The following is a 27,330-nucleotide window of genomic DNA, read 5'->3' on the forward strand; positions in this document are numbered from 1 at the left end:
GGTTTCAATATATCTTTTAATTAATGGTCTAAATAATAAAGGCCGTGAAAACAATAGGAAAATGTTTCAAATATTGTATTATTACGCTACTTTTATCCTTTATTATTATTTTTTTTTTGTAGGAATATTTTATCCTTTATATTATATATTTTTTAAAATATTCTATATTCTTAATTAAAACATAGAATTTAGATTTTTATTTTTTTTAATAATTTAGTCTTTTATATTTAATATATTAACAATTTATGACCGAATTTTATGAATACATAATTTTAATTATTTTTCTTAATGAGAGGCAAATGAAGAACATTATTTAAATCCAGAATATTAAAAGCATGTTGATTGATTTTTTTTATAGCTAAAAAAATACATTTAAAAATTTTATTTTATTGGTGAAATTGTCAAACATTCAAATATTTAAATAAAATTTGATTTTTTTTTTTTTAAAATCCGCCACCACCACATGCATAAATAATAATAATAATAATAATAATAATAATATATATTTATATTTTGGTTAATTTAGCAAAATTAAAACAACCCTCAACGCCTACCCTTTTTTAGTCCTGTGAAGTCAATAGACTCGGATCCCAAAATCTGGATCTCGGTTCCTTCCCAACTCCACCGGAATCCAAAAAGATAAACCATAAAATATTCCCCCACCGCCTGCTTTTTTCAATGAACATAGTTATAATTTTCCAAAAACAAGCTTAGCTCGACGCCAGATCTTTCAAAACCAAACCATGGCAAATAGAAACAAAGAAAAGATATACTTCCATGGACCAGATTTTACGCTCCTATTTCCATCTTGAACAGAGCAAAATCAACCCAATCTAATACCAATTCCACGCAATCAGTAACATCAAGTTTAGCTAAACAAACTAACATTAAAGATCGGATGAATATGCAGATGCAAATAGTTGAACACAGGGACCAGGGATTTATGAGGTAGAGCGCTAAAGACAGCCATATTATTGAAGGTTCTTGGTTTGAACAACCAATTATGTCTAGGAGCCACCGCAGGACCACCACTAATTAAGGTAGAACGGCAGTGGCGCGTTACTCAAGCAGTAGCATAAACCTATGACCCATAGAATAAGAAGAGACTCGCACTGACCTACATTCGCATCAATTTAAACAACATACGCAAATAGGAAATCATCATAGATACCATTTCGGCAGGGCAGCCGACGGTAGAGTGAGTGCGTCCGCCAATCTAAGAGAGCTGGCCACAATCGGCAATCACAACCGGTTTCTTAGTCCTTCCAGAGTCCGATCCGACCTTCTCGATGGCCCTTACCACATCCATGCCCTCAACGACATGACCGAACACAACGTGCGCACCATCGAGCCAATCGGTCTTATCGGTGCAAATGAAGAACTGAGATCCGTTGGTTCCAGGTCCAGCATTCGCCATGGACAAAATACCAGGACCGGTGTGCTTCTTAATGAAGTTCTCGTCGGCGAACTTCGCGCCGTAGATCGACTCACCTCCGGTACCATTTCCGGCGGTGAAATCGCCTCCCTGGCACATAAAATTAGGGATCACACGGTGGAACGACGAGCCTTTGTAATGAAGTGGCTTACCACTCCTGCCGACTCCCTTCTCACCGGTGCACAGTGCACGGAAGTTCTCAGCGGTGCGGGGAGTGACGTCGGCATAGAGCTCTATCACGATCCGGCCGGCCGGTTGGCCGCCGACCGTCATGTCGAAGTAAACTTTAGGGTTTGGCATTCTTTTATCTTTTTCTCCTCTTCAGTTCCCTGAATTTCTCAGCGTAGAAGAAGAAGACCCGTGATTATTGGACTCGGCGGGGCAAGCACTTTATATAGCGGTCAAGCTTCGTGTGTATCTATGAAAACTCAATATCCACCGTTGGATCTAAGACACGTGGTGTAATCTCAGTGCTATAAGTCTAACCATGGTTAGGTTAAGAAACTTCCTAGTTTACCATGGTTAGTTTCGCTATCAATGATTATTGCTTAAGAATCTAGAGAGTATTTCATTTTCGATCTGCGACAAAGTTTGATCCAACGGTGCACGATTTTTCCATTAAAAAAAATTTAAGGCATAATTAAATAATTTAAATTTTATAGAGATAGAAATTAAATTGAAAAATCCTAATATATCCAACAATATGGTTATAATTATAATTATAGTTTAATTTCACTTATAAGACTATCTATATCAACAAGATGCACTTTTTTTTATGATTGACTTAGAGCAAATATTTGTGAGTGACCTAATTTTTTTTAGAAAGAACGTGAGTTAGAACAAAACATGTTAAACAAACACAATTAGTTTGTAAAGATAGTTGTCACTTTTAAGAGTAATGCAAGTAAGTAAGGTTTGAATTTTAGACACAGGTCGTTAATGAAACCATTGTAGGGTCCACAAAGAAAAAAGAAAAAAAGAGTCCTTATTCCAAAACATGGAGGCCAATCTCTCTAAAAAAAAAATTAAAAAGAAAAAAAAAAAGAAAAAGAATATTTGATCCTATGAGTGTAGATAGACCATGGCTTTTGCTTTTGGGAAGAGCTATCATTTGGGTATCCAAATAAAAGAAGGGCTCCAATGCCATTGAGAAATAAAAGATACTTGAAGCATTTAATTTTTAAAAAAGCGCGATGTGATCGCGGGATCAAACTATACTTGAAATAATAAATTTACACTCTTCCATCTCCGTTTTATCCTTTCAACTACACGCTTTTAAATTTTTGTTCCTTTGTTTACGACTTATTTTGTAATCCCCATCAAGAAACATGGACAAATTTAAATCCATGACGTCAAAAATATCTAGACTTATCACATACTAAGTATCATGTAGAGTACTGTCACTTCACGCACCCTATCTATTTGCACGTTGGCAGGTAGGGACTTATCTATGTGATTTGCTACGCTTGCTTGCAGCAATCGGTGGAAGTACTCTAGTAGCTTGCTTTCATTTCTTACCACCAAGCCATGGTTTTCCTTCCCCCCAACTTTTTACTAGCCATGCTAGTGAGCAATTCAATCCATTCTCCAAATCTCCTCATAAAATCATATGCATAGTTCATTTCTCCTATTGCATAGTTCATTTCTCCAATTGTCTCCTCATAAAATCATGAAAGATACCAACAAGACCTCACATGGGGCAATTTAACGAGGGAAACACGAATGTCTAACAATTTTATAGAGAAATTATAACAACTCAATCTCACCACTAGTAGATATTGTCCGCTTTAAGTTTTCTCTTTAGGGCTTTCCCTCAAAATTTTTGGACTTTCCTTTATGGGCTACCACATTACACGTCTACTAGGAAGAGGCTTCTACACCCTAGTAAGGAATGTTTCGTTCTCCTCTCCAACCGATGTGAGATCTCACAGTCCACCCCCCTTGGGGGTCAGTATCCTCGCTGGCAAAACGCCTAATGTCTGACTCTGATACCATTTGTAATAGTCCAAGCTCACCACTAATGGATATTATCCGCTTTAGGCTTTCCCTTTCGAGCTTTCTCTCAAAGTTTTTTGGTTTTGACTTCCCCATTACACATCTACTAGGGAGAGGTTTCCACATCCTTATAAGGAATGTTTTGTTCCCTTTTCCAACCGATGTGTGAACTCACAAAAACTATTCATCGTTCAACATCTAGACGTGGATGATCAGAATTTTCCCATGAAGTAGAGGTAAAAGAAATAAAAAGGAAATGAGGCCTGCATACCCCATGTCATTGGTGATTCAACAAAGTTTCAACTATGATAATCATGTGCTTCAATGAAAATTTTCTAGATTTAGAAAACTGTATCGTTACTAACTTAAGTTCAGATCGGCATTAAGAAACAGAAAATGCGAAGAATTCCTTACAAAACTAGTCAACCTTGACTCTCCTGAAATCTTCAACTGCCTAATGTGGGCTGCAGGAATCTGCACATTGTCAGTGTACTAAGCAACTGGGATGGAGACGAGTCGTCATTAGTTCTTTTTCTTCGACTTGCTCGACGATCGAGTGAATGCAGTTCCCTAAGGATCAGAGGAGGCAGGATTGCAAAAGATATCAGCAGCAGTTTTGAGATTTTCTCAAGACATGTATGAATTTCAGGAACAAAAACAAACCTGAAGCCACTCATCCATAGAGGTGTCAATGGTTTTTGTGCCAACTTCAACCTTGGAAGCAACTCTCTTGGGTTTCTGATACAAGGAATTGCATAGAATTTTATGTCAAAAGTATTTATATCTCTAGAAATGTCTAAAATTAGATAAGATGCACGTCATGCAGCTCCGCCTTTCTCATACTCCACATATTAACGTGAGAGGGAATACTTGTAAACCAGTTCAGATTACATATTTGATGAAAAAATTGCACGCCCTGATGCTGGGACAATAAGTAAACATCCACTATTCGAATGCATAGTCATCATCAAATGAAGACCAGAAAGATCTATACCTTGGAGAGTTTTTGCTGTATTTGACCATGAATCCACAAGCCAAGCAGAACGAGAAGGGCAATTCCAAGAGTAACTAAAAACACAGTCTCCATGCTAATGAGACCACTGGCTTCAACGACTTCGATAGTACCGTTAAAGAAGACGCTTTGGTATGCGGTCTGGTCTATTTCGTAAAAAATGGTGCCCACTAGATCAAAGTTTCCAGGCTGCAGATCAGGAATATATTAAGTTAATTTCATTTTATAGATTTTTCGAACTACAAAATTGATAAAGAAAAGCAGGTTGGTAAGTATATAAACTGAAAATTCATATTGCGAGGACAAGGAACTGCTATAATAACGATGATGAATATACCTGCAAAAACTTGCTGACAGCAAATATGTATGGGTAAGAAGCTTGGGTTGATGGGGGCACCGTTGCGTTGTGGAAAACCTACAAGTATAATGAGGAAGATGATATAAGTTAAAATTATCGAGCTGAAGTTAAACGAAAGAGAAGCTGTGTTAAGAAAAGTGAAAATATAACTGGAAGTTCATAACTAGTCTTTATAACCAAAGAAAGATAGGACTTCGAACTTCAGTTGTAAATTATGTAGCATTATCTTGATGAGAGAGGGAATAGTTATTCAACAGATGCGAATCAAACCAATAGCAGCATGATATCCAGCAATGAATATCCTAAAGAGAGTTTCTATTAACATGCAAAACATATTAAAAGAAAGTTTGCACTGACCAACAACAGTCTAAAAGAAGAAAAGAACACGAGCCAAACTCTATATTCATTACATACAACTAAATTAATGATGTCCAAACACCAATGAGCCAAACTCAAAGAATTCTAGGTGGTCTTGATGTCTTCTTCGAGGAGATTACCAAGTTCTCCAATCTCCACAAGAAATTTGTGAGATCTCACATCGTTTGGGGACGAGAACGAAGCATTTTTTATAAGGGTGTGAAAACCTCTCCCTTGCAGACACATTTTAAAACCTTAAAGGAAAGCCCAAAAAGGAAAGCTCAAAGAGGACAATATATTGTTAGCGGTGGGCTTGAGCCATTACAAATGGTATCAGAGACAAACATCGAGCGATGTGCCAGCAAGGAGGCTGAGCTCCGAATGGGGGGTGAACACGAGGCGGTGTACCAACAAGGATGTTGGGCCCCAAAGAGGGTGGATTGTGGGTCCCACATCAATTGGAGAAGGGAACGAGTGTCATTGAGGACGCTGGGCCCTGAAGGAGGGTGAATTGTGAGACCCCACAACCTCTTCCTAGTGTTTTAAAAACCTTGAGGGGAAGCCCGAAAGAAAAATCCCAAAGAGAACAATACCTGCTAACGGTGGACTTGGGCGGTTACAAATTTAATGAAACTCATGATCTTAAAATCAAAATACATAACACATATTTCATAAACAAGTTAGTGAAACTAAATCTTCCCAACACAACAAATCTACTCTGTAAAATTTGGCATTTAACTGATTGAGATCAAAACACAGGCAAATCAAATTGTGGTACAATGCTGAAATCATTAAATATAATGGAGAACGTTGAGATCATACAACAACTCTATCTAATAATCACATTGTTCTTGTCAGGATGTTTTACCTGTCCAGTAAGGTTTTGAATCAACATACGATGATCAAAAGTGTAGTGAACGCTGGCCTTAATAGCTATAATGTTCAAGCTCGATTCCCCTGGATTAACAAATAACAGTCGAGGATATTATTGACTAATAAGATTTTGGATCAATGGTAAGCCATAAAAGGTTTAATGAATGCTGGCCTTATTTCTTTGTTATTACATTCAAGCATGACTCCCAGTTGAACAAAGTTCAATTAAAGAAGTGAATGTACTACAGTCAAGAACATAATCTCAGATAAAAACCCACTTTGCCAACAGAGAGCAGAAATTAAAAAGAACAGATTAAAGTTAGTTTACCATCATTTTTCACTCCGGCGAGTAGTTCAGTCTCTTCACCAGCAGGCACAACTGCAATGGAAGGCATGAACTTCAATGTCAATAATAGATATCATAAAAGTATGACTATCAAAGAAAAAACACTTACTGCGTGCACTGTTTTTTGGAAAAACGCAGACAGTATCAACTCCTGGAGCAGGGCCGAAGTTCACTTCTCCAAAATCCTGAGAATCTTCTTCGCCCACAACTCCAAGATCACTAGCTTCTTCAACAGCCTCAGATGATTCGCCATCAGAGTCCGATTGACTTGTGGCAGCTGTTAAGCAAGTAAACAACAAAGCAAATGTAAAATGACCCGCTAAAACAATGAAATCCAATGCACTCAAAGCCAGATTTAATATAGATTCCTAATGACCATTTCATTCATAAAATTTTCGATAACGATCCCTCAGCATAGTCAACCTCAATCCTCAAACGAATGATTAATTAATCAATTACGCTCATTTCACCATCAAAATCAGTGATAGAGCAACTAAATACTAGTAGGAAAAGACACGATCCAACGTAAAATGAACAATCTGAACTCCCTCCCCTCCGATCCACCAGAGAGACAATCAAACCCCGAAAAAGTCAAAGATCCAGAAGCCAATAAAACGGAAAATTACCATCATAAACCCTACACGCACAACAAGATCGAAAATCTAATAAAACAGAGTAATTCCAAAAGACCAATCCGCAAGACCCAAATGATGGAAAAACGTGTAGATCTAAGATTGGAAAAAGAGCAAACCTTGGAGAAATGGAGAGGCGAGAAGAAGAAGTGCGAGGAAGAAAACTCTGAAGGTTTTCATGGCGACAATGGCGAATCAAACGGAGAGCGTAGATTGAGGAAACTCCGATTAGAGAGAGAAAGGGAGAGACGACCAAGCTTCGATTTTCGATGGTCAAACTTGGGGATCTATGAGCGACCTTTACTTTGGGAATCGAGAAGAGAACCCGGTTACCCCAATTTCCCAATATATATATATATATATATATTTATTATTATTATTATTATTATTATTATTATTATTATTATTATTTAAAATTAAACCTACAAAAATAACTTCATTTTGTAATATACTTTTTAAATATATTTTATAATTCAATAAAAAAAAATAGCACTCTTAAAATTTTGTTTATTTCACAAATTATTTTTTAAAAGTATTTTTATAGATTAATTTATTAATAACAATAACATTAAATCATACCTTCCTAAATGATGATGTTATCCGAGAAGAATTAGCGTGTCTAAAGCTACTCGAATTTTTATGTTCTTTTTTATCATATTGATCCATTAAAACTAAATAGCTTCTAAAGTGAGTACTCATTTCCCTCCCGCAATGGCAAGCTCATCGAAGTAAAATATCGTCATCCTCACTACATGTGCGATGTTTTTTTAGCTCAAGTCATAAATAACTTATCTAGTTTCACTTCTACTTTATCGCTCGATTGTAAGACTCTAAACCTATTGAAAATTGTTAGGAGAAAAGTCTCGCATTGGCCAATTAAGAGATGATCATAGATTTATAAGTAAGAATTATATCTGTATTGGCACGGGTCCTTTTGAGGAGTCATGAGAGCTTATGCTCAAAGTAGACAATATCATACAATTATAGAAATTTGTGATTCGAAACAATCCCGATCGAGTGTGCTCGGGAAAGCGTCGAAATAGGGTTTCTTAAGAGGAAGTTATTTGTATAAATCCATAAACAGAGCATAATGGCCTAAGCTGACTTCGAATCAGCATAAACCATGAAAACAAGACACACATGTTTCTTGAAATCCCCAATCCCGATCCCGACCGGCATCTACAGCTGAAACACGACAAGCATCATCTTCCAAACATCTACTGTCTCCTGCTGCAATGGAGCTCCGACCACGACACTTGGTCTCTCCAAAGGTTAGACCGACCAATAGATGTTTCCTAGAATATCTTGTTTGAATATAAGCTTTTGGATAAGATGGGGATGGAGTTTTCTAGATTCTGAAACCCATGTGGGGTTAGGGTAAGGCTTCTTCTTTAGACATTAGACAAACAAAATGTCAACTGGGTCAGGGTTTGATTTGGGTTCAGACAAACAAAATGGAAGCAAGCCCTTCTCCTTCAGTTCTTTGTTTGTTCTTGGTAGCTATGTGCTGTTATTTGGCAGGCATCTTTCTAGCTTTCTTTGGATTCAATTTTTGTGGGGATAATATGCCTTTCTTTTTGCTGTCTATTCATAACCAAAGTCTTGATCCATGTGTTTGTGCTGCAGGTTGTTTTGATCCCTTGGATCCTAATGGAAATGTTACGATTACTTATGATATTCGAACTTGGACGACTCGTGGATACGTGGTGAGTTTAATGTTTGTGCTTAGCCTATACATGAAAGTCGTCCTTGCAAAGATTTAGAGTTTGTTGATTTAGTAAGTTGGAACTTCTAAGAACCACGACTCTCTATAATGGTATGATATTGTTCACTTTGAGCATAAGTTCTCATGACTTTGCTTTTAGTTTCCTCAAAAGAGCTCGTACCAATGGAGATAGTATTCCTTACGTAGCTAGTGTGGGACTCATCTCCTAGCAATCCTCTCCTCGAACAAAGTACACCATAAAGTCTCCCCTGAGGGTTATGGAGCCCTCGAAGAACCTCCTCTTAATCAAAACTCGACTCTTTCTCTGGAGCCCTCGAACAAAACACACCATTTGTTCGACACTTGAGTCACTTTTGTTTACACCTTTGAGGCTTACAACTTCTTTGTTCGACATTTGAGGATTTTATGAACCTGGCTAAGTTAAAAGACATGGCTCTGGTACCATGTTAGGAACCACATACCTCCACAACGGTATGATATTGTCCACTTTTAGCATCAGTTCTCATGGTGGTTTCCCCAAAAGATCTCATATCAATGGAGATAGTATTCCTTACTTATAAACTCATGATCAACCTCTTAACTAGCCGATGAAGGCTCCTCTCCCAACAATCCTCAACACGATCTTCTAATTTGAGCAATTATCCTCCAAATTTACAATGGATCAATGACATTATTACTCAACTAGAAGCAACTCATAATGAAACTAACCCCAAATTAGGCCTTAAATCCTTAACCGGCCTGGAGTTTCTCGTTCTTTGATAGAAAGAATTAGCGCTAAGATTTGTAAAACGTACCCTGTGATCGACCGTCCGTGTGCTTTTAGCTTTTTCAGGTAGGCGACTCCCTGCTAGAAGTCACTAGCAACCATGTCAACTATCTAAGAGTCAAGCCATCACTATTGCTTTTCATCTCAGATGCCTTCAATACTCAAAACAAACAATTCAATTGGATTCATTCACTCCCACTAATGGGACAAGTTTTCATGTCTCTTTCTTGAAGATGTCTTCTTTGTTCTTTGTTCTATCATAGCATACAATCCACGTCCATCGTTAGTAGATATTGTCCGCTTTGGCCTATAACGTATCGTCGTTAGCCTTACGGTTTTTAAAACGCGTCTGCTAGGGAGAGGTTTCCACACCCTTATAAATAATGTCTCATTTCCCTCTCCAACTGGTGTGGGATCTCACAATCCACTCCCCTTGAGGGCCAGCGTTCTCGCTAGCACACCACCCGATGACTAGCTCTGATAGCATTTGTAACAGCCCAAGTCTACCTCTAGTAGATATCGTCCCCTTTAGCCCGTTACGCATCACCGTCAACCTCATAGTTTTTAAAACGCGTCTGCTAGGGAGAGGTTTTCACACCCTTATAAGAAATGCTTTGTTCCACTATCCAACCGATGTGGGATCTCACATCCAGTGTTGTTTGGAACTACTAAACCAAACAGAGTTATAAGTTCAACTTAAAGTTCCAGGGTAATTACAACAATACCTATCATTCAAGTTAGTTTGTGCAATTTTCACTGGTTTTCATCATTTGGGTTTATCTAGAAGATAGGAAAGCTATGAACTTTCTCACCAACATGTCATTCTCAGGGGAGGGTCACTGTCCAAAACTACTATCAGTTCCGACACGTGGAGAAGCCGGGTTGGAAGCTGGGGTGGACATGGACGAGGGGTGAAGTCATCTGGTCAATGAGTGGAGCTTTTGCAACTAAACAGGGGAATTGCTCGTTGTTTAAGTTTGACACTCCACATTCCTGTGAAGAGAGCCCTGTCATTCTTGATCTCATGCCAGAGGCATCGCCCGAAAACCGATCGGAGGGTTGCTGCCGCGGTGGGGTTCTTTCTGCTTGGGCTGTGGACCCTTCCAAGTCTTTCTCTTCGTTTGAAATTTCAGTTGGGAGTATGGATGAAGATGGCCATGAGCAACCACCGGCCAATGTTACACTCAAGGCGCCTGGTCTTGGTTACACTTGCAGCCCAATTTTGGACGCTCATCCAACCGTTTCTTCTGTCATTGATGGCAAAAGACAAGTTCAGGTTTTTAGTAAGTACTTCAAATGAATTTACATTGCCTTTTGGCACTGGAAATTGCCCAAGTGCCCAAAAGAATGGCACAGTCTGCTGATTCCATGTTTGAATCCAACTCTTGTATGCTACCCAATCGCTTTCATGATATCAAATTCATAGTTTTTTGGAGTCTATTCTTGTAACGGTCCTAGCTCACCGCTGGCCGATATTGTCTACTTTGGGGTTTTCTTTCAGGGTTTTGAAACGGTCGGCTAGGGTGAGGTTTTCACACCCTTACAAAAGGGAAAGTCCAAAGAGATAATATCTGTTAGCGGTGGGCTTGGGTTGTTAAAAATAGTATCAGAACTAGACACTGGCCCCCCAGAGGAGTTGGATTGTGGGAGGTCACGCATCGATTGGAGAAGGGAACTAGTGCCAGCGAGAACATTGGGCCCTGAAGAGGGGTGAATTGTAAGATTCCACATTGGGTGGGGAGGAGAACGAAACATTCCTTATAAGGGTGTGGAAACCTCTCCCTAATAGACGCGTTTTAAAAACCTTGAGGGAAAGCCCGAAAGAAAAAGCACAAAGAGGAGAATGTTTGTTTGCTGTGGGCTTGGACTCAGGCTTATTATAAGCAGAAGTCGACGACCCATAGAATGTTTAAAGGCTTGGAAAGGGACCTGAGTGACGTGTGATCTCTTACTAGATTTCATGTTTCTCTTTATGCTTTGTGTCTGAAGCTGTTTTGTCAGTAAAAGGAAAAACCCATCTCTTTATCTTGGAGAAAACTTCGACCAAAACCTTAAAGCAGAAGCTTGACTACTGGTTTTTGCAGGAACATGGAAGTCAACATGTACTTAGTCCATGTTTGTGGCGAACAAGACACCACTCTGTTGTGTCTCACTCTCAACTTTTTACAATCCATCCATCACACCCTGTCCTACATGCCGCTGTGGTTGCAGAAAGGAAAACAAAAGCTCTGTTCAATGTACAAGGTATTTGCTAGCTCATTTTTAACTGCCATGCGAGGGATTTTTGGTCCACTTGTGACATTCATTAATCAGTTGAGATCCCACGAGAGGAGAACGAAGCATTCCTTACAAGGGTGTAGAAACCTCTCCTAGACGCATTTTAAAATCTTGAGGGAAAGCCCAAAGAGGATATTATCGGCTAGCGGTGGTCTTGGGATGTTACAAATGGTATCAGAGTCATGCACCGAACAGTGTGCCATTAAGGACGCTGGGCTCCAAAGAGGTGGATTGTGAGATCCCACATTGGTTGGAGAGGGGAACAGAGCATTCCTTATAAGGGTGTGGAAATCTCTCCCTAGTAGACGCGTTGTAAAACCTTAGAGGGAATGCCTAAAGGGAACAATATATGCTAGAGGTGGGCTTTGACTGTTACAAATAGTATCAGAGCCAGGCACCAAACGGCGTGCCAGCGAGGACATTGGGTCCCAAGGGGGTGGATTGTGAGATCCCACATTGGTCGGAGAGGGGAACAAAGCATTTCTTATAAGGGTGTAGAAACCTCTCCCTAGTAGACGTGCTTTAAAACCTTGAGGAAAAGCACAAAGAGGACAACATCTGTTAATAGTGGGCTTGAGCTGTTACAATTGGTATCAGAACCAGACATCAAACAGTGTGCCAGCGAGGACGTTGGACCCCAAGGGGGTGGATTGTGAGATTCCACATTGGTTGGAGAGGGAAACAAACATTCCTTATAAGGGTGTGGAAACCTTTCCTTGGTAGACGCGTTTTAAAACCTTGAGGTAAAACCCAAAGAGGATAATATCTGCTAGCGGTGGGCTTGGGCTGTTACACTTGCTGGGCTTGGGCTGTTACACTTGCAGCCCAATGTTTTAAGAGAATAATTGGGAATATGTGGTCACAACGAGTGCAAGGGCGAAGTCTAGCAGCATTGTATATCGGTACTATATTACGGTTGTTACGAGTGTTGTTGTGCAGATGCCCAAGCAAACCGCCCTATTCATATTCTCTTCTCTATTTGACTCGTACATTTTCTTGTAACAAGCTATCATGTTTCTCTTGACACCAGACAAGAATACCAATTATCGACCACGGATTCTTCTAACAATCTCGCCGCAGTACAGTGCTCGGACCACATGTGCCCGGTTCGGGTGCATTGGCATGTTATGACGAACTATATCGACCATTGGAGGGTGAAACTCACAGTTTCCAACTACAACTACAACAGAAACTACTCAAACTGGAACATCCTAGTACACCATCCAGGCTTCAAACAATCAACAGAAGCATTTAGTTTCAATAGCTCACAACTTCCATCCTTCAGATTTGGAGGTACATTACATATTTCTTCTTCTACAACGTTTCGACACGGTTAAACAATGACATTATCAAACCGGTTGAAGCAATGTTTTGACACAGATTTTGTAACAACCCAGATCCACCGTTAGCAGATATTGTTCTTTTTTGGCTTTCCCTTTCGAGCTTCCCCTTAAGGCTTTAAAACGCGTCTGCTAGGGAAAGGTTTCCACTTATAAGGCTTATAAAGGTTGTTTCATTCTCCTTCCCAATCGATGTGGGACCCTCCGACAAATCCACCCCCCTTTGGGGGCCAGCGTCCTTACTGGCACAACGTTGATGTCTGACTCTGATACCATTTGTAACGACCCAAATCCACCAGCAGATATTGTTCTATTTGGGCTTCCCCTCAAAGGCTTTAAAACGCGTTTGCTAGGGAAAGGTTTCCACACTTTTATAAAGGTTGTTTTGTTCTCCTCCCCAACCAATGTGGAACTCTCACAATCCACCCCTTTTAGGGCCCAGCGTCCTTACTGACACACTGTCTTGTATCTACCCCCTTCGGAGACTAGTGAGAAGGCTGACACATCGTCCGATATCTAGCTCTGATACCCAAATCCACCGCTAGCAGATATTGTACTCTTTTGACTTTCCTTTTTAGGCTTCCCTTCAAGGCTTTAAAACGCGTCTGCTAGGGAAAGGTTTCCACACCCTTATAAAGAGTGTTTTGTTATCCTCCCCAACCAATGTGGGACTCTCACAGATTTGTCGTGTGTTTGCAGGCGAGTTGGCTGTCTTTTGGGGCATTGAGTATTACAACACAGAGCTTGTGCAATCCACTGATATCAATGTGGGGCATGTGACAACAGAGATTGTTCTTGAAAAAGACTTAGAATCATTCACATTAAGCAATGGTTGGGCGCTTCCAAGAAGAGTTTATTTCAATGGAGATTACTGTCAGATGCCTTTACCAGACACCTTCCCAATGCTACCAAATGGGAGTTCTAAGCAAACCCTCTCCATTCTCCTCTTTTTGGCCTTTTTGTTTTGGTGAAAGCATAGCTTGGGTTGATTGGCTGGTTGGCTATGCATTGTAAATGTTAAAAGATCTCTCTTTTTCGCACGGGCTTCCTCTGCCATCACCAATCCAACCTATTTAGTGAGTTTTCGTGGGAGTGGGTCGTGGATTGATAAATATTATGGCAAACCCAAATGAGGTATCATCTTGTTCGGGCTAATTGTTAAATATTTATATTCGAGAAAGATAGAGCTATACTATTAACTGATTAGACCGACTCTTTTACCGTTGCTTTGAGTTTTTCTCGTTTTGGTTGAGGTAGATCAAATATAGAATGAAATACAAAACTACAAGATGGATTCTCTTCAATGCATTTTTTTTTTAAAAGGATACTATGCTCGGTCTCTCAAAGTATTGAAGGCTTTTAGGGTTTACACCTCGACCTTAACGGCTTTCAGTAATGTAGAACTTAGTCTCTCTTATTAACGGTAAGTTTAAAATTTGTAGTAAAGTGTATAAATTACAATATTTGATTTAAACATGTGACCTAATTATTTACAGCAAACTACTAAAAAAAATTGGGTAAAATTGGGTAAAATTAGGGTTTTAAGTGTAATTTCACCACTCCAAATAAATATCTTAGTATATCAAATCAATAATTTTCAAATCAACGTCAAGGCAAAGTCCCATGTGTCAATTGCCCTCCGAGTCTCCACAACATTGCCACCAATCAAATCTCTCCACGTGGCTGTGTTTAATTAGTTGCGCACATACATTTAGAAACCCAATACCCACGTCGGCCCAAAATCCGACGTTTCCTTCCTAACTCCCCCGAAACTTTTTTATAGGGACTCCGTTCCATGCCTCATTTCATAGAGAACCTCAAAGTGGCTCTAGTTCATTATATTCTATCCATATCTAAATTTCATTCGTTTAATACGCCTGTGATGTCATTTTTAGTCAATTTGTGGGACTCCCTCCCAACCATCCTCCCCTTGAACAAAGTACACCATGAAGTCTCCCCTGAGGTCTATGTAGTCTTCGAACAACCTCCCCTTAATCGAGGCTCGAATCCTTTCTCTAGAGCCCTCGAACAAAATACACCTTTTGTTCGACATATGAGTCACTTTTGACTTTGTTCAACACTTTAGAATTTGATTGATATGACTACATTAAGGGTATGAATCTGATACCATGTTAGGAATCACATATCTCCACAATTGTATAATAATGTCCACTTTGAGTATAAACTCTCATGATTTTGCTTTGGGCATCTCCAAAAAGCCTCATAACAATGAAGATACATCCTTTACTTATAAACCCATGATCAATCCCTAAATTAGCAAACTGACTGTCATCCGGGGCATACTTAAATTTATTTAATTATAGATAATACTAAAATAATTTTATTATTATTATTATTATTATTATTATTATTATTATTATTATTATTATTATTATTTTCCCCATCAAACAGCCAAAATGAATTCAAACCACGAAAATCATTGGATATTGAAATTCCAAGTTTCAAATAACTGAAATCCCTAGCAAAGAGGGGAAGAGAAAAAAAAAGGCACCTCGCTTTTGAAACAGCCGCCGTTGGAGGCTGTTTTACAGAGACTCTTTTGCCACGTTCTATACCATTTTCGCAAATTTTCTACCCATTAGTCGTTTGCAAGTCCCTTGATTGTCCTTTAAATTGCTAAATAGTCTCGACCATTGATAGCCAAGATCACCATGACTCTTCCCCAGGACATTCCGAGCTCTGCAGAGGATTACATGGATTCTCAGACTCACAGCAACCGCCCAATTTCATCTATTCTCATCATAATCGGTAATCCATCTTCGTATTTGAGTGATTTTTTTTGTATATACTTTATGTTTACTTTCTCAGTTGGGATTTCGACTGTTGGGTTGTGATTTGGCGATTCAGCTATGCAGACCGAAGCGCTTCCTTTGGTGGAGAAGTTTCAGCTTTCCGAAGATCATAACTCTGTGTAAGTTATTTTGTTCAACCTTGATGCTCTGACTTGCTAGTCTGGTTGGTGTTCTATCCATTTTTGTTGAGGATTGTTGAGAGAGGAGTCCCGACTAACTAAGAGATTGATCATGAGTTTATAAATATCAGAGTCATGCCCTTAACTTAACCATGTGAATAGAATTTTTAAATGTCGAACAAAGTTGTGAGTCTCGAAAGTGTAGTCAAAAGTGACTCAAGTGTTGAACAAAGGTGTACTTTGTTCGAGGGCTCCAAAGAAGGAGTCGTGCTTGATTAAGGGGAAGCTTCGAGGGCTCCGTAGGCCTCATGAGAGGCTCTATGATGTACTTTGTTCGAGGGGAGGATTGTTGAAGATTGTTGGGAGCGAAATCCTACATCGGCTAATTAAGGTGTTCATCATGAGTTTATAAGTAAGGAATACATTTTCATTGGTATGAGGCCGTTTGGGGAACCAAAAGCAAAACATGAGAGCTTATGCTCAAAGTGGACAAATATCATACCATTGTAGGGAGTCGTGATTCCTACTTGAAGATTTTTCTTGGTTCTTGGTATGGCTTCGTTCTTCTTTTTTATATCAAGGGCTTGATTGTGCAGGTTTCCAAAGGAGGTTCCGTGGGTTCGTTATCATGGGATGTACAAAGATCTTCAAATTAATTTAATTTGGCCTGGAAAGGATTCAGCATTGGGTATGGATAATTTATCTCGAATCACCTTGTTTTCTTTGATTCATATCTTTCAGTGGAGGATCTCCATGGACTACTAATGTTAACGATTTGTAATGCATTTCATAAACTGACCTTTAGCATCCCCACAGGTTCTGTTCAAGCTCTGTTTGATACACCTGATTACATTTAATCTCTGGCATGCCTTCTTTTGATAGTTGAGCTAGGTTTCTTTTTGAATCCCTTTATTACATGATCTGGTTCAGATTGGCTAGCTATGGCTGCAACTTAGGTGCTTATTATGATCTTACCTATGAAGTATAGATATCAAGTTTAGTTTTTATGACGTCTTTGTGTACTCAACGCTTCTTTACGTGCTGGATACCTGAATTTATATCTTTAGTACTAGAGCGTTAACTTTTTAAAAAATAACGGTCCAAGCTACCACTAGCAAATATTGTCCTGTTTAGGTTTTCCCTTTCGGGCTTCCTTTCAAGGTTTTTTAAACGTGTCTGCTAGGGAGAGGTTTCTACACCCTTTTAAAGAATGCTTTGTTCCTCTCTCCAACCGATGTGGGACCTCACAATGCATCCCCTTTCAGGGCCAGCGTCCTCACTGGCACTTATTCCCCTCTCCAATCGACGTGGATCTCATAATCCAATTGTTAACTTGGCTTTGGGTGTTTTTAGACATTGCTTCATTAGCATCATACAACCAGATTCGTTTCTTTCATCATTTTGGAATAATCATCTGTTGCTATATCCTTGTGTTTTGACTGTTTCTGTTAGTTCCATGTTCTTCTTTGTTCTTCACCTTTTTTTTGATAATGTGTTCAAAATAGAAGTTACAATGTAAGCTATCTGTTTCTGAAGTTCAAGTTACCTCTCAGGAGTTGATAGTGTCGGCACGATTTCTGCTTCGCTCGTAACCTATGCTTCTATCCAAGCATTGCAACCAGACCTGATCATCAATGCAGGCACTGCCGGTGGTTTTAAGGTATGTGTATATCTTTGATAGCAATCTATTTTTAAGGCTTCAGTGTTAAAACCATTTTTTTCTTTATCATGCATATATTGCTGCCTTGCTACACAGATTTGTTCTTTTAACCTTGATTCAAAGTTAAAAAAAGAGCATCAGACTAGTGTTTCCTTCATGGGACATGTTAATCTCTTTTTTGGGGTTTTCATCGTCTTTCCTTTTGATCTTCTTTTTCTCTCCCTTGAACACTATTTGTGACATTCAGCACTCAATCTTAGTGATGTTGTAACAGCCAAAGCCCACCACTAGCAGATATTATCCTCTTTAGGTTTCCCTTTCGGACTTTCTCTCAAGGTTTTTAAAACGTGTCTGCTAGGGAGAAGTTTCCACACCCTTATAAAGAATGCTTCGTTCCCCCTCTCCAACCGATGTAAGATCTCATAATCCAGCCTCATTTTGGAGCCCAACGTCCTCGCTGGCACTCGTTCCCCTCTCCAATCAATGTGGGATCTCACAGATGTTCTCCCCCCTCCTTATATATGTTTCAAATCGTTGAATTGTGGTTGTTTCCAAATCGTTGAATTGTGGTTGTGTTCCTCAATCCAACAATTGTTGAATCTTTTTAAAATTCTGGGATTTATTTTGTAGTTTAACCTACTAAACAATTATGAAGGATTAAGGTCACTCTTATTTGCGTTTGACTGATGATTGGGTTGCATGCTATCAGGCCAAAGGAGCTAGCATTGGCGATGTGTTTCTGGTATCTGAGTGTGCCTTCCATGACAGACGTATACCTATTCCAGTAAGTATTATTTTCTAGAGCTGAAGAGGCATAATGTATGCTTCAATTTGCAAGTATCGTTGAACTTAACGGGTCGATCGTCTTTTCTTGTACGTCGTAATGGCATGTTTGTATGTACAAGTTGAGCACTTTGTGCTGTGATTTGTGATAGTCTGATAGAGTATTAACAGCTTCAATTTTCCTGCTGCTTAATTCTGCCTCAAAGGATTCTTTTATCAGTATGAGATGTACTTTACAGGTTTTTGATTTATATGGAGTGGGATTGAAGCAAGCACTGAAAACACCGAATCTTCTCGCAGGACTCGACCTAAAGGTGAATTTCTTTCAGAAAGATTTAAATAGGGTTAACATTATGGTATATTTACTCTCTCTAAGTTGGATAATCCACAGCATTAGTTTGTTTTGATACTGCGATCTTATTAGGTAGTCACTTCTGACCTTCAATGTGATGTAAGGGCTCCTAGTTTTCTTTGAAACATATTTCAAGCTCCCGTTTCGAATAGCTTTCACGTCGATGATGTACCTGAAATGTTTCACCCATATGCATCATTACATGAATATAGATGTAAAGCAGAGCCAAGAAGTTAAATTTAAATTTGAAACTGCATGAAATCTTCCTGCTGTTTGAAACATTAGTTGAACATGTGCTACAAGAAGCATGCCACTGGGCTTGATATGTTTGTTTTTATTACAAATTTTCAGTTTTCAATGTTATCAACTTCTATCTAAGTTGGAAAGAAATCACTTTCATTGTCCATGAAGTGAAGCACTCTGAAAATGTCATGATGATCGAGTTTGCAGAATAATATATATTTGATCAGCTAAGTCGTTTCGTTTCTTCTATCAGGTCGGAAAATTATCAACTGGTGACTCGCTGGACATGTCTGTGCAGGATGAAGCATCAATTATAGCTAACGATGCCACAGTTAAAGATATGGAGGTAGGTACCTGGAGTTAGCAAAGGCCGACACTGGCATAGATTTCTTTCGCTTCAAAATTTCATCAAAGTCTCTAACTCATTGATTTTGAATTTCAGGGAGCAGCAGTTGCCTATGTTGCAGATATGTTCAAAGTTCCTGCAATATTTGTAAAAGCTGTAACTGATATCGTCGATGGCGAAAAACCAACTGCAGAAGAATTCTTGCAGAATTTAGCTACAGTTTCTGCTGCATTGGATGAAGCAGTGACACAAGTTATACATTTCATCAGTGGAAAGTGCATTCATGAACTGTAATGTACAAGAGTCAAATAATACCCAAGCATATATACTTTTGGAAATCATATTGTGTACTCTTTTTATTGTACGTTAAAATGTCTTTCGGCCTGCTTGAGCAAACAAATCGATGTAGCAAGTGAGATTTGTCTCTTTTTATATGTGCTTTCATGCACTGAGTATTTGTAATGTGACTATGATGAGGATGGATATCAAACCATGTCGACTCAACTGTACTGCAAAAGCACTAAATACACACTTTAACCAAATCTATACCTTACTAATATGCACAGCCTACATGAATCCCCTGCTTCTTAACTAATTACCATTCTAAAATCTTACCTTATTTTCAAATCACATGCCTTCCATTGTAGAGTTTGAGCATTCAAACTACCTTTCTAGGTGATGAACAGGTAGTGTCACTTTATTAATAGCTTTCTTGTCCCTGCAAACTGCAAAAAATTGTTTGATTCCCAAGTTTCTTTGAAAAGTTGGAAATGAAAGATATGAAAAACATAAATGGGGCACAAGAAGCCTACAGGGGAAAGGCCAACTCTGGTAGAGCTACGATCTTGGCACTTGGGAAGGCCTTCCCTCCCCATCTTGTCCCTCAAGACTACCTGGTCGAGGGCTATTTCAAGGATACGAGCTGCGATGATTTAGACCTCAAGCAAAAGCTCACCCGACTCTGTAAGAACTGATTAATGCTAGAGCTTGTAAAACTTCTCATTTTAACTGAATTAACTGTCATCCTGTACTGTAAATCCATAGGCAAGACGACAACAGTCAAAACCAGATACGTGGTGATGTCAGAAGAGATCCTGAAGAAATACCCAGAGCTAGCAATGGAAGGCCAAGCAACAATAAAGCAGAGACTGGAGATATGCAACAAAGCTGTGACAGACATGGCCATTGAAGCCTCACAAGCTGCCATTAAGAACTGGGGAAGACCAGTTTCAGACGTTACCCACTTAGTCTATGTATCTTCAAGTGAAGCTCGCCTACCTGGTGGCGATCTCTTCCTAGCGAGCGGCCTTGGGCTCAGCCCTCACACCCAGAGACTCATGCTTTACTTCATGGGTTGCTCTGGAGGCGTGGCAGGCCTTAGAGTCGCCAAAGACTTAGCTGAAAACAACCCCGGAAGCAGAGTCCTGCTTGTCACCTCTGAAACCACCATTATTGGGTAACTCTTTAAACACTTGCCAAGGCTCATATTATTGTTCTGAGAATTTAAACATAAACATCATTTTCTTTGCAGCTACAAGCCACCGAGTGCAAATCGGCCATACGATCTGGTAGGCGTGGCCTTATTTGGGGATGGTGCAGGGGCGATGCTAATTGGCACAGACCCTGTTTTCGGCATTGAACGGCCACTCTTTGAGCTCCAGACAGCAACCCAGAAATTCATTCCAAATACCCAGAACATAATCGTCGGGAGACTGTCGGAGGAGGGTATTAGCTTCTCAATAGCAAGAGATCTCCCTCAGATAATCGAAGATAACATCGAAAATTTCTGTGAGGCATTTCTTCAAACACTTGGGCTGCAAGAAAAAGAATACAACAAACTGTTCTGGGCAGTACATCCAGGAGGGCCAGCGATACTGAGCAGGTTAGAGAAGAGACTCGAATTGTTACCTGAGAAGCTGACGGCGAGCCGGCGAGCTCTGATGGACTATGGAAATGCGAGCAGTAACACGATCGTGTACGTACTAGAATACATGGTGGAAGAAAGCTTGAAGAAGAAGATGAGTGGTGGGGAAACTGAGGAATGGGGATTGATTCTGGCATTTGGACCTGGGATTTCGTTTGAAGGGATTCTGACGAGGAATCTTGCCGTGGGAGCATAATTTTCGTCTGGATTATCAGTCTGAAAATTTCGATTTCTGTTATACGCTGCTTTCAGAAAGGTTAATGGAATGATTTGTTTGAGAATCATTGTGTTCATCTTTTTTTGTTTCTTCAAGCTATTTCCTCCTTCACTCACCTTTTCCTCTGCGAAAACTTCGAAATTGGACTGTTCTTCGATGCTGACGAATGTTTCATTTCATGAACTTCTAAATCTTTAATTTTTATAGAAATTAAATGTATTCCGATGTCTGACATTCTTCACCTTGAGTATAAACTCTCATGACTTATACCCATGATCATTTCCTACGATATTGTCCATAAGATACCATGTTAGATGGACACGACTCTCTACAATGATATGATATTGTCTACTTTGAGCATAAGTTCGCACGACTAAATTTAGGGCATTGTGAACACGACTCTCCACTCTAATATTGTCCACTTTGATTGTTACTTTGAGCACAAGTTCTTTTTGCATTTGTTTATAAACTCATAATCTTCCCTAAATTATTCGATATGAGACTCTCATCATCCATCTGTCTCATCAAAGTTAAGATCAAATAGTTTTTAAAAAATTAAATTTTACTAAAAAATTAAATTTTACTAAATGAAAAATTAAAAATTTAGTTTTATTAAATATAAGATTTAAATTTATATATCAATTTTTATGGTGATATTTTCAAAATACAAACATTCTTAAAAAATAGTTAACAAAATAAAAAATAATAATAATAATAATAATAATAATTATCTTTAACGCCCTCCCCATAAACATTTAATATTTAATTATTAATTTTTAAAAAATTAAGTTCATAAATATTACTTCAATTAATTAATTTTAAATTTTTTATATTGTACTTTTTAAAAGTGGGTTTAATGCTAAGTTTTGAAAATATATATATATATATATATATATATATAGAGGCTCCTTTGATAAAAATTTGAACTTTTTTATTTTTAAAATTAAGTTCTCCTTGAAAGACTTCTACCCAACGTCTTTATCATCATTGATAATTAACGAACAAATTTGAGCACGACAACAAACATATTTCTATTTATTCTAAGAGGTCGTAGATTTAATTTCCACTCCCTCACGTGATTTAATAAAGTAAAAAGGAAACAATAAAAAAAAAATCTAACTTAGGTTAAATTTCGAAAAGAACCGAACTTATCATTTTAGTTCAAACTATATGAAGAGCAATCATTTGAACCTACCATATTAAAGGGTAATATAATTTTTCAAATAATAAGGAGGAGAGGTATGAAGCACATTCTTTAAAACTTGATCCAAGCTAATCTACCAAAAAATTTAGTTTTGATTTAGTTTCTTTTGAATAATGATACATTGAACAAACTCTAGGTGGGAAACACTAGCACTCTTTATGAAGACCCGTAGAGAAGAGATTACAAGACATTCTGTAAAATACTAATACACTTTGCTCTATTTGCTCCAATTGAGGCGACTTGAATTTCTTGGATGAAAACCGTGATAGAGTAGAAAGATATTTATCCTATACGCCGGATAATTTATTCCTAAAAAGTTTAATAGACAATAAGCTCATACAATTATCAAGCTTGACCCTATAGAGCTAGTGAGCTAGTGATGATATTTTAACGGGAAGAAATGCTCACATACATATAAAGTATCTTTTATAATAAAATAAAACAAATCTGATGCATACATTCATTCAAAGGAGTATATCATTTTTTACCTTAGACAGCTCTGCTCAATATGTTTACTAAGAGGATGGTGTCAAAAGTGAAGAAGAACAGGCTAGAGGCTCATGCACAACAGAACTAGAAGAAACTGAGATTGGATTACCTTCCAACTGCAACATGACTGCCCCCAGAATCTCAGTTAATAGTTTCTTGAACTCGTCTTCTTTAACCGCCTTCCTGTCATCCGGATCTACCATCTTGAATACACCAACAAGCAGCTTGTCCATCTGCAGATTAGATTATAGACATCAAGCGTTAGTTTCAGTGATGATTAGTTAATGTCAGTGACGATCGTTGGTTGTTTTGTAACCTCGTCGAGGGCACCGAGCGGTGGTAGACCGGCTAATGGAGCAACCAAATCCAGCGCCAACTGCAGATGTTCCTTTGGCAATTTCCCATTTTTATCTTTTGGGACACTCCGAAGTGCCGTGTTAAGTGACTGCATCAAGATTAAATTATGACAGATGATGGAGAGAACATGATGCAAGAACAATCTTAATCAAGCAAGACTACTGAAAACAGTTCAATGATGCAATATATAATAAACTCAATCCCACCGATAGTAGATATTGTCTTCTTTGGGTTTTTCCTTTCGAGCTTCCCCCTCAAGGTTTTTAAAACGCGTCTGCTATGGAGAGGGTCTAGCCCTACTCCGACCGATGACTGACGCGTCTGCTATGGAGAGGGTCTAGCCCTACTCCGACCGATGACTGACTCTGATACCATTAGTAACAGCTCAAGTCTACCGCTAGCAGATATTGTCCTCTTTGGGTTTTCCCTTCTAGGCTTTCCTGGAAGGTTTTAAAACACGTCTATTAGGGAAAGGTTTCCACACCCTTATAAGAAATGTTTCGTTCCCCTCTCCAACCAATGTGGGATCTCACAATCCACCCTCTTGAGGGCCAAGCGTCCTCACTGGCACATTGTCCGGTGTCTGGCTCTGATATCATTTGTAACAGCCCAAATCTCCTGCTACCAGATATTGTTTGCTTTGAACAGTATCTACGGTGGGCTTACGCTTTTTCACAATATTACCTTGTCAAGTTCGAATTTGTTGGATATCAATCTTCTTATGCTGCTTCCATCAAAGGTGTTTTCACTGTGAGCAACAATAACAGGCTGTTCTTTAAGGCGTTGAGCCACGTGCTCCGCCGCTCTCTTGAATTCCAACAACGTCTCTGGCGAGACAGGCTTGTCCCAATTCTCAGCTGCAGCACAGAATTCCAAAGCTGGTTCGACAATATCGCTCATAACCTAATGAAAAGTTGGAACAAATTCAATCATAAAACTACTAGAACATGAAGAAATCCAGTCACAGTTCAGCTAAGAGATCAAATAATTAATTACCCAGGGGTCTGAAAGAGGAGGCATCCCTTGTTCCACAGTAAGATATTCAAAAGCTTTAACAATGTAATCACGAAGAGATCCTTCAGGTAGCTCGATTTGTGAAAAAGTGGCGACCATCTCAGGCTCGTACGCAGGGCCATTGATGAATTCAAGAAGGTCTTCTCCATCAATCCGAAGTATAACGATAGGATCTCGCTTCAACCCGGCAGCCATGCCTAGCAGAAAATCAGAGAGAACTGCTTTGAACTCGGTCTTGCTTACCTTCTCTCTTGATCCATGTGTAAATTCACTCAATACCTGCATACCAGCCAAAGAAAGAACCCCATCCAGAGCAGAAATTGTTGAATGAACTAACAAGAATGGAAACAGTTTGCAATAAAGAAGACATATTTGACAAAACTCAAGGAAACAAAGTCAGAAGTAGAATCACAACCTGCCTAAAACTGCAAATCTGCAATATATTTTGGCAACAAAAGACAAGTAGGTAACAAGAACAGTTTTATGAACAAAAGCTTTAACACTCTCTTGCTGAATTATTGGAGCAGAAAACTTGTTTCATTATTATTGAGGTCAGATGTTGACAATTCTAACATTGTTAATGATCAAAAGGGATATTGTTTTCAAAGCACTCGCCATAGATTCCACCTTGTAAAAAGGGGGGAAAAAGTCAAAAAGGAAAAGAAATGATGAACTGAAAAGGAATCCAGAAAGTAGTAATGAACCCACCGGCCATGTTGGACCGGAGGCTGGATGCTTCTCAAGGCATCTGTAAATGGAAACTAATAATTTGCATTTTTTAGATAAAGGAAAGGAAAGTAAAATCATCTTTATCCACTAAACTTTTTGTAATAGCCCCAGCCCACCATTAACAAATATTGTCCGTTTTAGCCCTGTTAGACATTGTCGTCAGCCTCACAGTTTTAAAAACGATGTTTGTTAGAGAGAGGTTTCCACACTCTTATAAAGAATTAAAAATACTTCGTTTCCCTCTCCAACCAACGTGGGATCTCACAATCCAGTCTCCTTGGGCGCCAGCGCCCTCGCTGGCACACCTCCCAGTGTCTAGCTCTAATACCATTTGTAACAGCCAAGCCGACCGCTAACACATTTGTTGGATGATGAAAGTCCCACATTGGCTAACTTAGGGAATCATCATGGGTTTATAACCAAGGAATACTCTCTCTATTTGTATGAGGCCTTTTGGGGTCAAAGCAAAACTATGAGAGCTTAGAATCCTCAAATGTCCTCCTCGAAGGCATAGTCCAATAGGGAGAGATTTTCACGCCCTTATGAACAATGTTTCGTCCCCTCTCCAACAAGTATGATCTCACGTCATCATAATCAAATTAAAAGTGATCTTTGGGAAGGACAAGCATTACAGACAATATTAAAAGAAACAATAATAATCTCATAAGTCCCATCAAAACTTCACAAAACCAGAAAATGTTCTCCCAATTGCACGTTTGGACAAAGCCAAAAAAAGAACACCAAGAACTTGTATCAATCTCCTTGTCATCCATCATTAGAGCTAGATTGAATTTGTCAAAGCTAGAGTTAAAACAAGAAAACAACATGAACAAAATTTCCCTCCAATTTAATAACACCATAATGATGGTCTCAAATAGTGGGGACAAGACGGACACCACTTTCTACAGAGTTTATTATATAGAATGGAAAACTCAATTCAGATCAAAACAATCATTAAACGAAAACAGGAACAGCAATTAATAACAAAAGGAACAGTTCTTATCGTTTTCCGGAATTCGCATTCGGAAATTCCAGAAGGAATCCAATCAAAGTATCTCCGCAGTATATAATCTAAAAAAAAACCTAATGTAGAAGAAGAACAACACCATCTGAAATTGCACGAAAAGGAGAAAGAAAGGAAACCTCAGAGTAAATGTTATCGGAATCAAGCGAAGTGCCTTGAGGAGGAAGGCCAAGAGCAGCACCAATGTCGGCGACGGCAGGATGAAGCTCTTTGAGAGAAAGCTTGCCGTCTTTGTCGGTGTCGAGCTCGTGAAACTTATGGTCGACAAAAGAGGAGAAGACGTGTTTGTTGGCAACCAACTCCATAATTTCTGAACCGTCCAGAATCTGTCCGGTAGATCGCTTCAATGGTGAAGATGATGATGAAGGTGAAGAAGAAACAGTATCCATTTAATTTTTTCTGCTTTTGATTCTCAAGTCCTGTGAACTGCGCAAGCTTTTTGCTGAGATTCTTGTGAGAGAGAGAGAGATTATTGGCAATGGCGATCAAATTGGTTGATTACGCTTCATTGATTACTGAATTCGGCCATTACTGCAACTTCGAGAAGGAACAAATTCAAACGGATTCGTCACTTTCTTCTTCTTCTTCTCTCTGTATTTTTCTTTTTCTGTAAGCTTCAGAGATGAAGAAACGTGTCCATTGATATATTACCAACTTCATTTCTGATTTAAATTTCAATAAAAATAAGTGAAATTACCATTTTAGTCAAACTCTTGCATTTTTATCTTTTTTTTTTAATTTATAATTTTTTTTTATTTTATGTCTAATAAATTTTTTAAAAATTCTATTAATTCTATTTTTACTAAATAGTCACCCGAGCATATTTTAGAGGAGATAGACGAAGACGTAGAGAGGGCCCCCACTTTGATTCCCGCCCCTTTAGCATCTTCGATCCGAGATAAAGGATTAATCCGTTAGGTCTTTTCGTTCCGGAACCGG

General features: G+C 38.8%; 5 protein-coding genes, 1 long non-coding RNA gene and 1 pseudogene across 7 annotated transcripts; 3 read left to right on the forward strand and 4 right to left on the reverse strand.

Moving 5' to 3' along the window:
- Positions 1-878: 878 nt before the first annotated feature.
- On the reverse strand, positions 879-1,795 carry LOC111468488 (peptidyl-prolyl cis-trans isomerase 1). The gene has a single exon (XM_023113744.1). It carries the CDS (start codon positions 1,733-1,735, stop codon positions 1,217-1,219), a length of 519 nt encoding a protein of 172 aa, XP_022969512.1. The 5' UTR covers positions 1,736-1,795; the 3' UTR covers positions 879-1,216.
- A 1,881-nt stretch (positions 1,796-3,676) lies between these two features.
- Positions 3,677-7,336, reverse strand: LOC111468485 (translocon-associated protein subunit alpha-like). The gene is made up of 8 exons (XM_023113741.1): positions 7,128-7,336; positions 6,486-6,653; positions 6,359-6,409; positions 6,026-6,114; positions 4,780-4,857; positions 4,425-4,631; positions 4,094-4,168; positions 3,677-4,000 (listed from the first exon to the last, which is right to left on the reverse strand). The coding sequence occupies exons 1-8, from the start codon at positions 7,186-7,188 to the stop codon at positions 3,953-3,955; spliced, it is 777 nt and encodes a 258-aa protein (XP_022969509.1). The 5' UTR covers positions 7,189-7,336; the 3' UTR covers positions 3,677-3,952.
- A 1,087-nt stretch (positions 7,337-8,423) lies between these two features.
- LOC111468499 lies at positions 8,424-14,324 on the forward strand (annotated as a pseudogene).
- Positions 14,325-15,588: 1,264 nt separating this feature from the next.
- On the forward strand, positions 15,589-19,937 carry LOC111468484 (5'-methylthioadenosine/S-adenosylhomocysteine nucleosidase 2-like). Its single transcript, XM_023113740.1, has 8 exons — positions 15,589-15,886; positions 15,986-16,049; positions 16,646-16,737; positions 17,603-17,709; positions 18,419-18,493; positions 18,732-18,806; positions 19,341-19,433; positions 19,530-19,937. The coding sequence occupies exons 1-8, from the start codon at positions 15,790-15,792 to the stop codon at positions 19,725-19,727; spliced, it is 801 nt and encodes a 266-aa protein (XP_022969508.1). The 5' UTR covers positions 15,589-15,789; the 3' UTR covers positions 19,728-19,937.
- Positions 18,813-20,544, reverse strand: LOC111468501. The gene is made up of 4 exons (XR_002714756.1): positions 20,246-20,544; positions 20,049-20,158; positions 19,442-19,569; positions 18,813-19,016 (listed from the first exon to the last, which is right to left on the reverse strand). It is a non-coding gene; the product is annotated as an uncharacterized LOC111468501 (long non-coding RNA).
- Positions 20,170-21,635, forward strand: LOC111468475 (type III polyketide synthase B-like). Its single transcript, XM_023113726.1, has 3 exons — positions 20,170-20,396; positions 20,478-20,889; positions 20,965-21,635. Exons 1-3 carry the CDS (start codon positions 20,204-20,206, stop codon positions 21,551-21,553), a joined length of 1,194 nt encoding a protein of 397 aa, XP_022969494.1. The 5' UTR covers positions 20,170-20,203; the 3' UTR covers positions 21,554-21,635.
- Positions 21,636-23,059: 1,424 nt separating this feature from the next.
- LOC111468478 lies at positions 23,060-27,023 on the reverse strand. Of its 2 annotated transcripts, none has more exons than XM_023113731.1 (5): positions 26,511-27,023; positions 24,621-24,917; positions 24,309-24,527; positions 23,584-23,712; positions 23,060-23,500 (listed from the first exon to the last, which is right to left on the reverse strand). In XM_023113731.1, exons 1-5 carry the CDS (start codon positions 26,778-26,780, stop codon positions 23,294-23,296), a joined length of 1,122 nt encoding a protein of 373 aa, XP_022969499.1. In that variant the 5' UTR covers positions 26,781-27,023; the 3' UTR covers positions 23,060-23,293. The 2 variants fall into 2 exon arrangements, with proteins under 2 accessions (XP_022969499.1, XP_022969500.1); XM_023113732.1 differs by lacking the exon at positions 26,511-27,023 and adding an exon at positions 25,054-25,461.
- Between the last annotated feature and the right edge of the window lie 307 nt (positions 27,024-27,330).

Source organism: Cucurbita maxima, unplaced genomic scaffold (genome assembly GCF_002738345.1).
Source record: "Cucurbita maxima cultivar Rimu unplaced genomic scaffold, Cmax_1.0 Cma_Scf00036, whole genome shotgun sequence".
Taxonomy (NCBI): Eukaryota; Viridiplantae; Streptophyta; class Magnoliopsida; order Cucurbitales; family Cucurbitaceae; genus Cucurbita; species Cucurbita maxima.

Bases quoted from the DNA above. Each gene is read 5' to 3' on its own strand.
- LOC111468488 (XM_023113744.1), bottom strand. From the start codon at position 1,735: ATGCCAAACCCTAAAGTTTACTTCGACATGACGGTCGGCGGCCAACCG.
- LOC111468485 (XM_023113741.1), bottom strand. From the start codon at position 7,188: ATGAAAACCTTCAGAGTTTTCTTCCTCGCACTTCTTCTTCTCGCCTCT. The intron at 6,654-7,127 runs GTTTGCTCTTTT...CTTGCTTAACAG, and splicing joins CGCCTCTCCATTTCTCCAAG to CTGCCACAAGTCAATCGGAC. The intron at 4,632-4,779 runs GTATATTCATCA...CCTGATCTGCAG, and splicing joins CTGTCAGCAAGTTTTTGCAG to CCTGGAAACTTTGATCTAGT.
- LOC111468484 (XM_023113740.1), top strand. From the start codon at position 15,790: ATGACTCTTCCCCAGGACATTCCGAGCTCTGCAGAGGATTACATGGAT. The intron at 15,887-15,985 runs GTAATCCATCTT...TTGGCGATTCAG, and splicing joins ATCTATTCTCATCATAATCG to CTATGCAGACCGAAGCGCTT. The intron at 18,494-18,731 runs GTAAGTATTATT...TGTACTTTACAG, and splicing joins ACAGACGTATACCTATTCCA to GTTTTTGATTTATATGGAGT.
- LOC111468478 (XM_023113731.1), bottom strand. From the start codon at position 26,780: ATGGATACTGTTTCTTCTTCACCTTCATCATCATCTTCACCATTGAAG. The intron at 24,918-26,510 runs GTTTCCTTTCTT...GCTGGTATGCAG, and splicing joins CCGATAACATTTACTCTGAG to GTATTGAGTGAATTTACACA. The intron at 24,528-24,620 runs GTAATTAATTAT...ACTTTTCATTAG, and splicing joins CTCCTCTTTCAGACCCCTGG to GTTATGAGCGATATTGTCGA.
- LOC111468475 (XM_023113726.1), top strand. From the start codon at position 20,204: ATGAAAGATATGAAAAACATAAATGGGGCACAAGAAGCCTACAGGGGA. The intron at 20,397-20,477 runs GTAAGAACTGAT...GTAAATCCATAG, and splicing joins GCAAAAGCTCACCCGACTCT to GCAAGACGACAACAGTCAAA. The intron at 20,890-20,964 runs GTAACTCTTTAA...TTTTCTTTGCAG, and splicing joins TCTGAAACCACCATTATTGG to CTACAAGCCACCGAGTGCAA.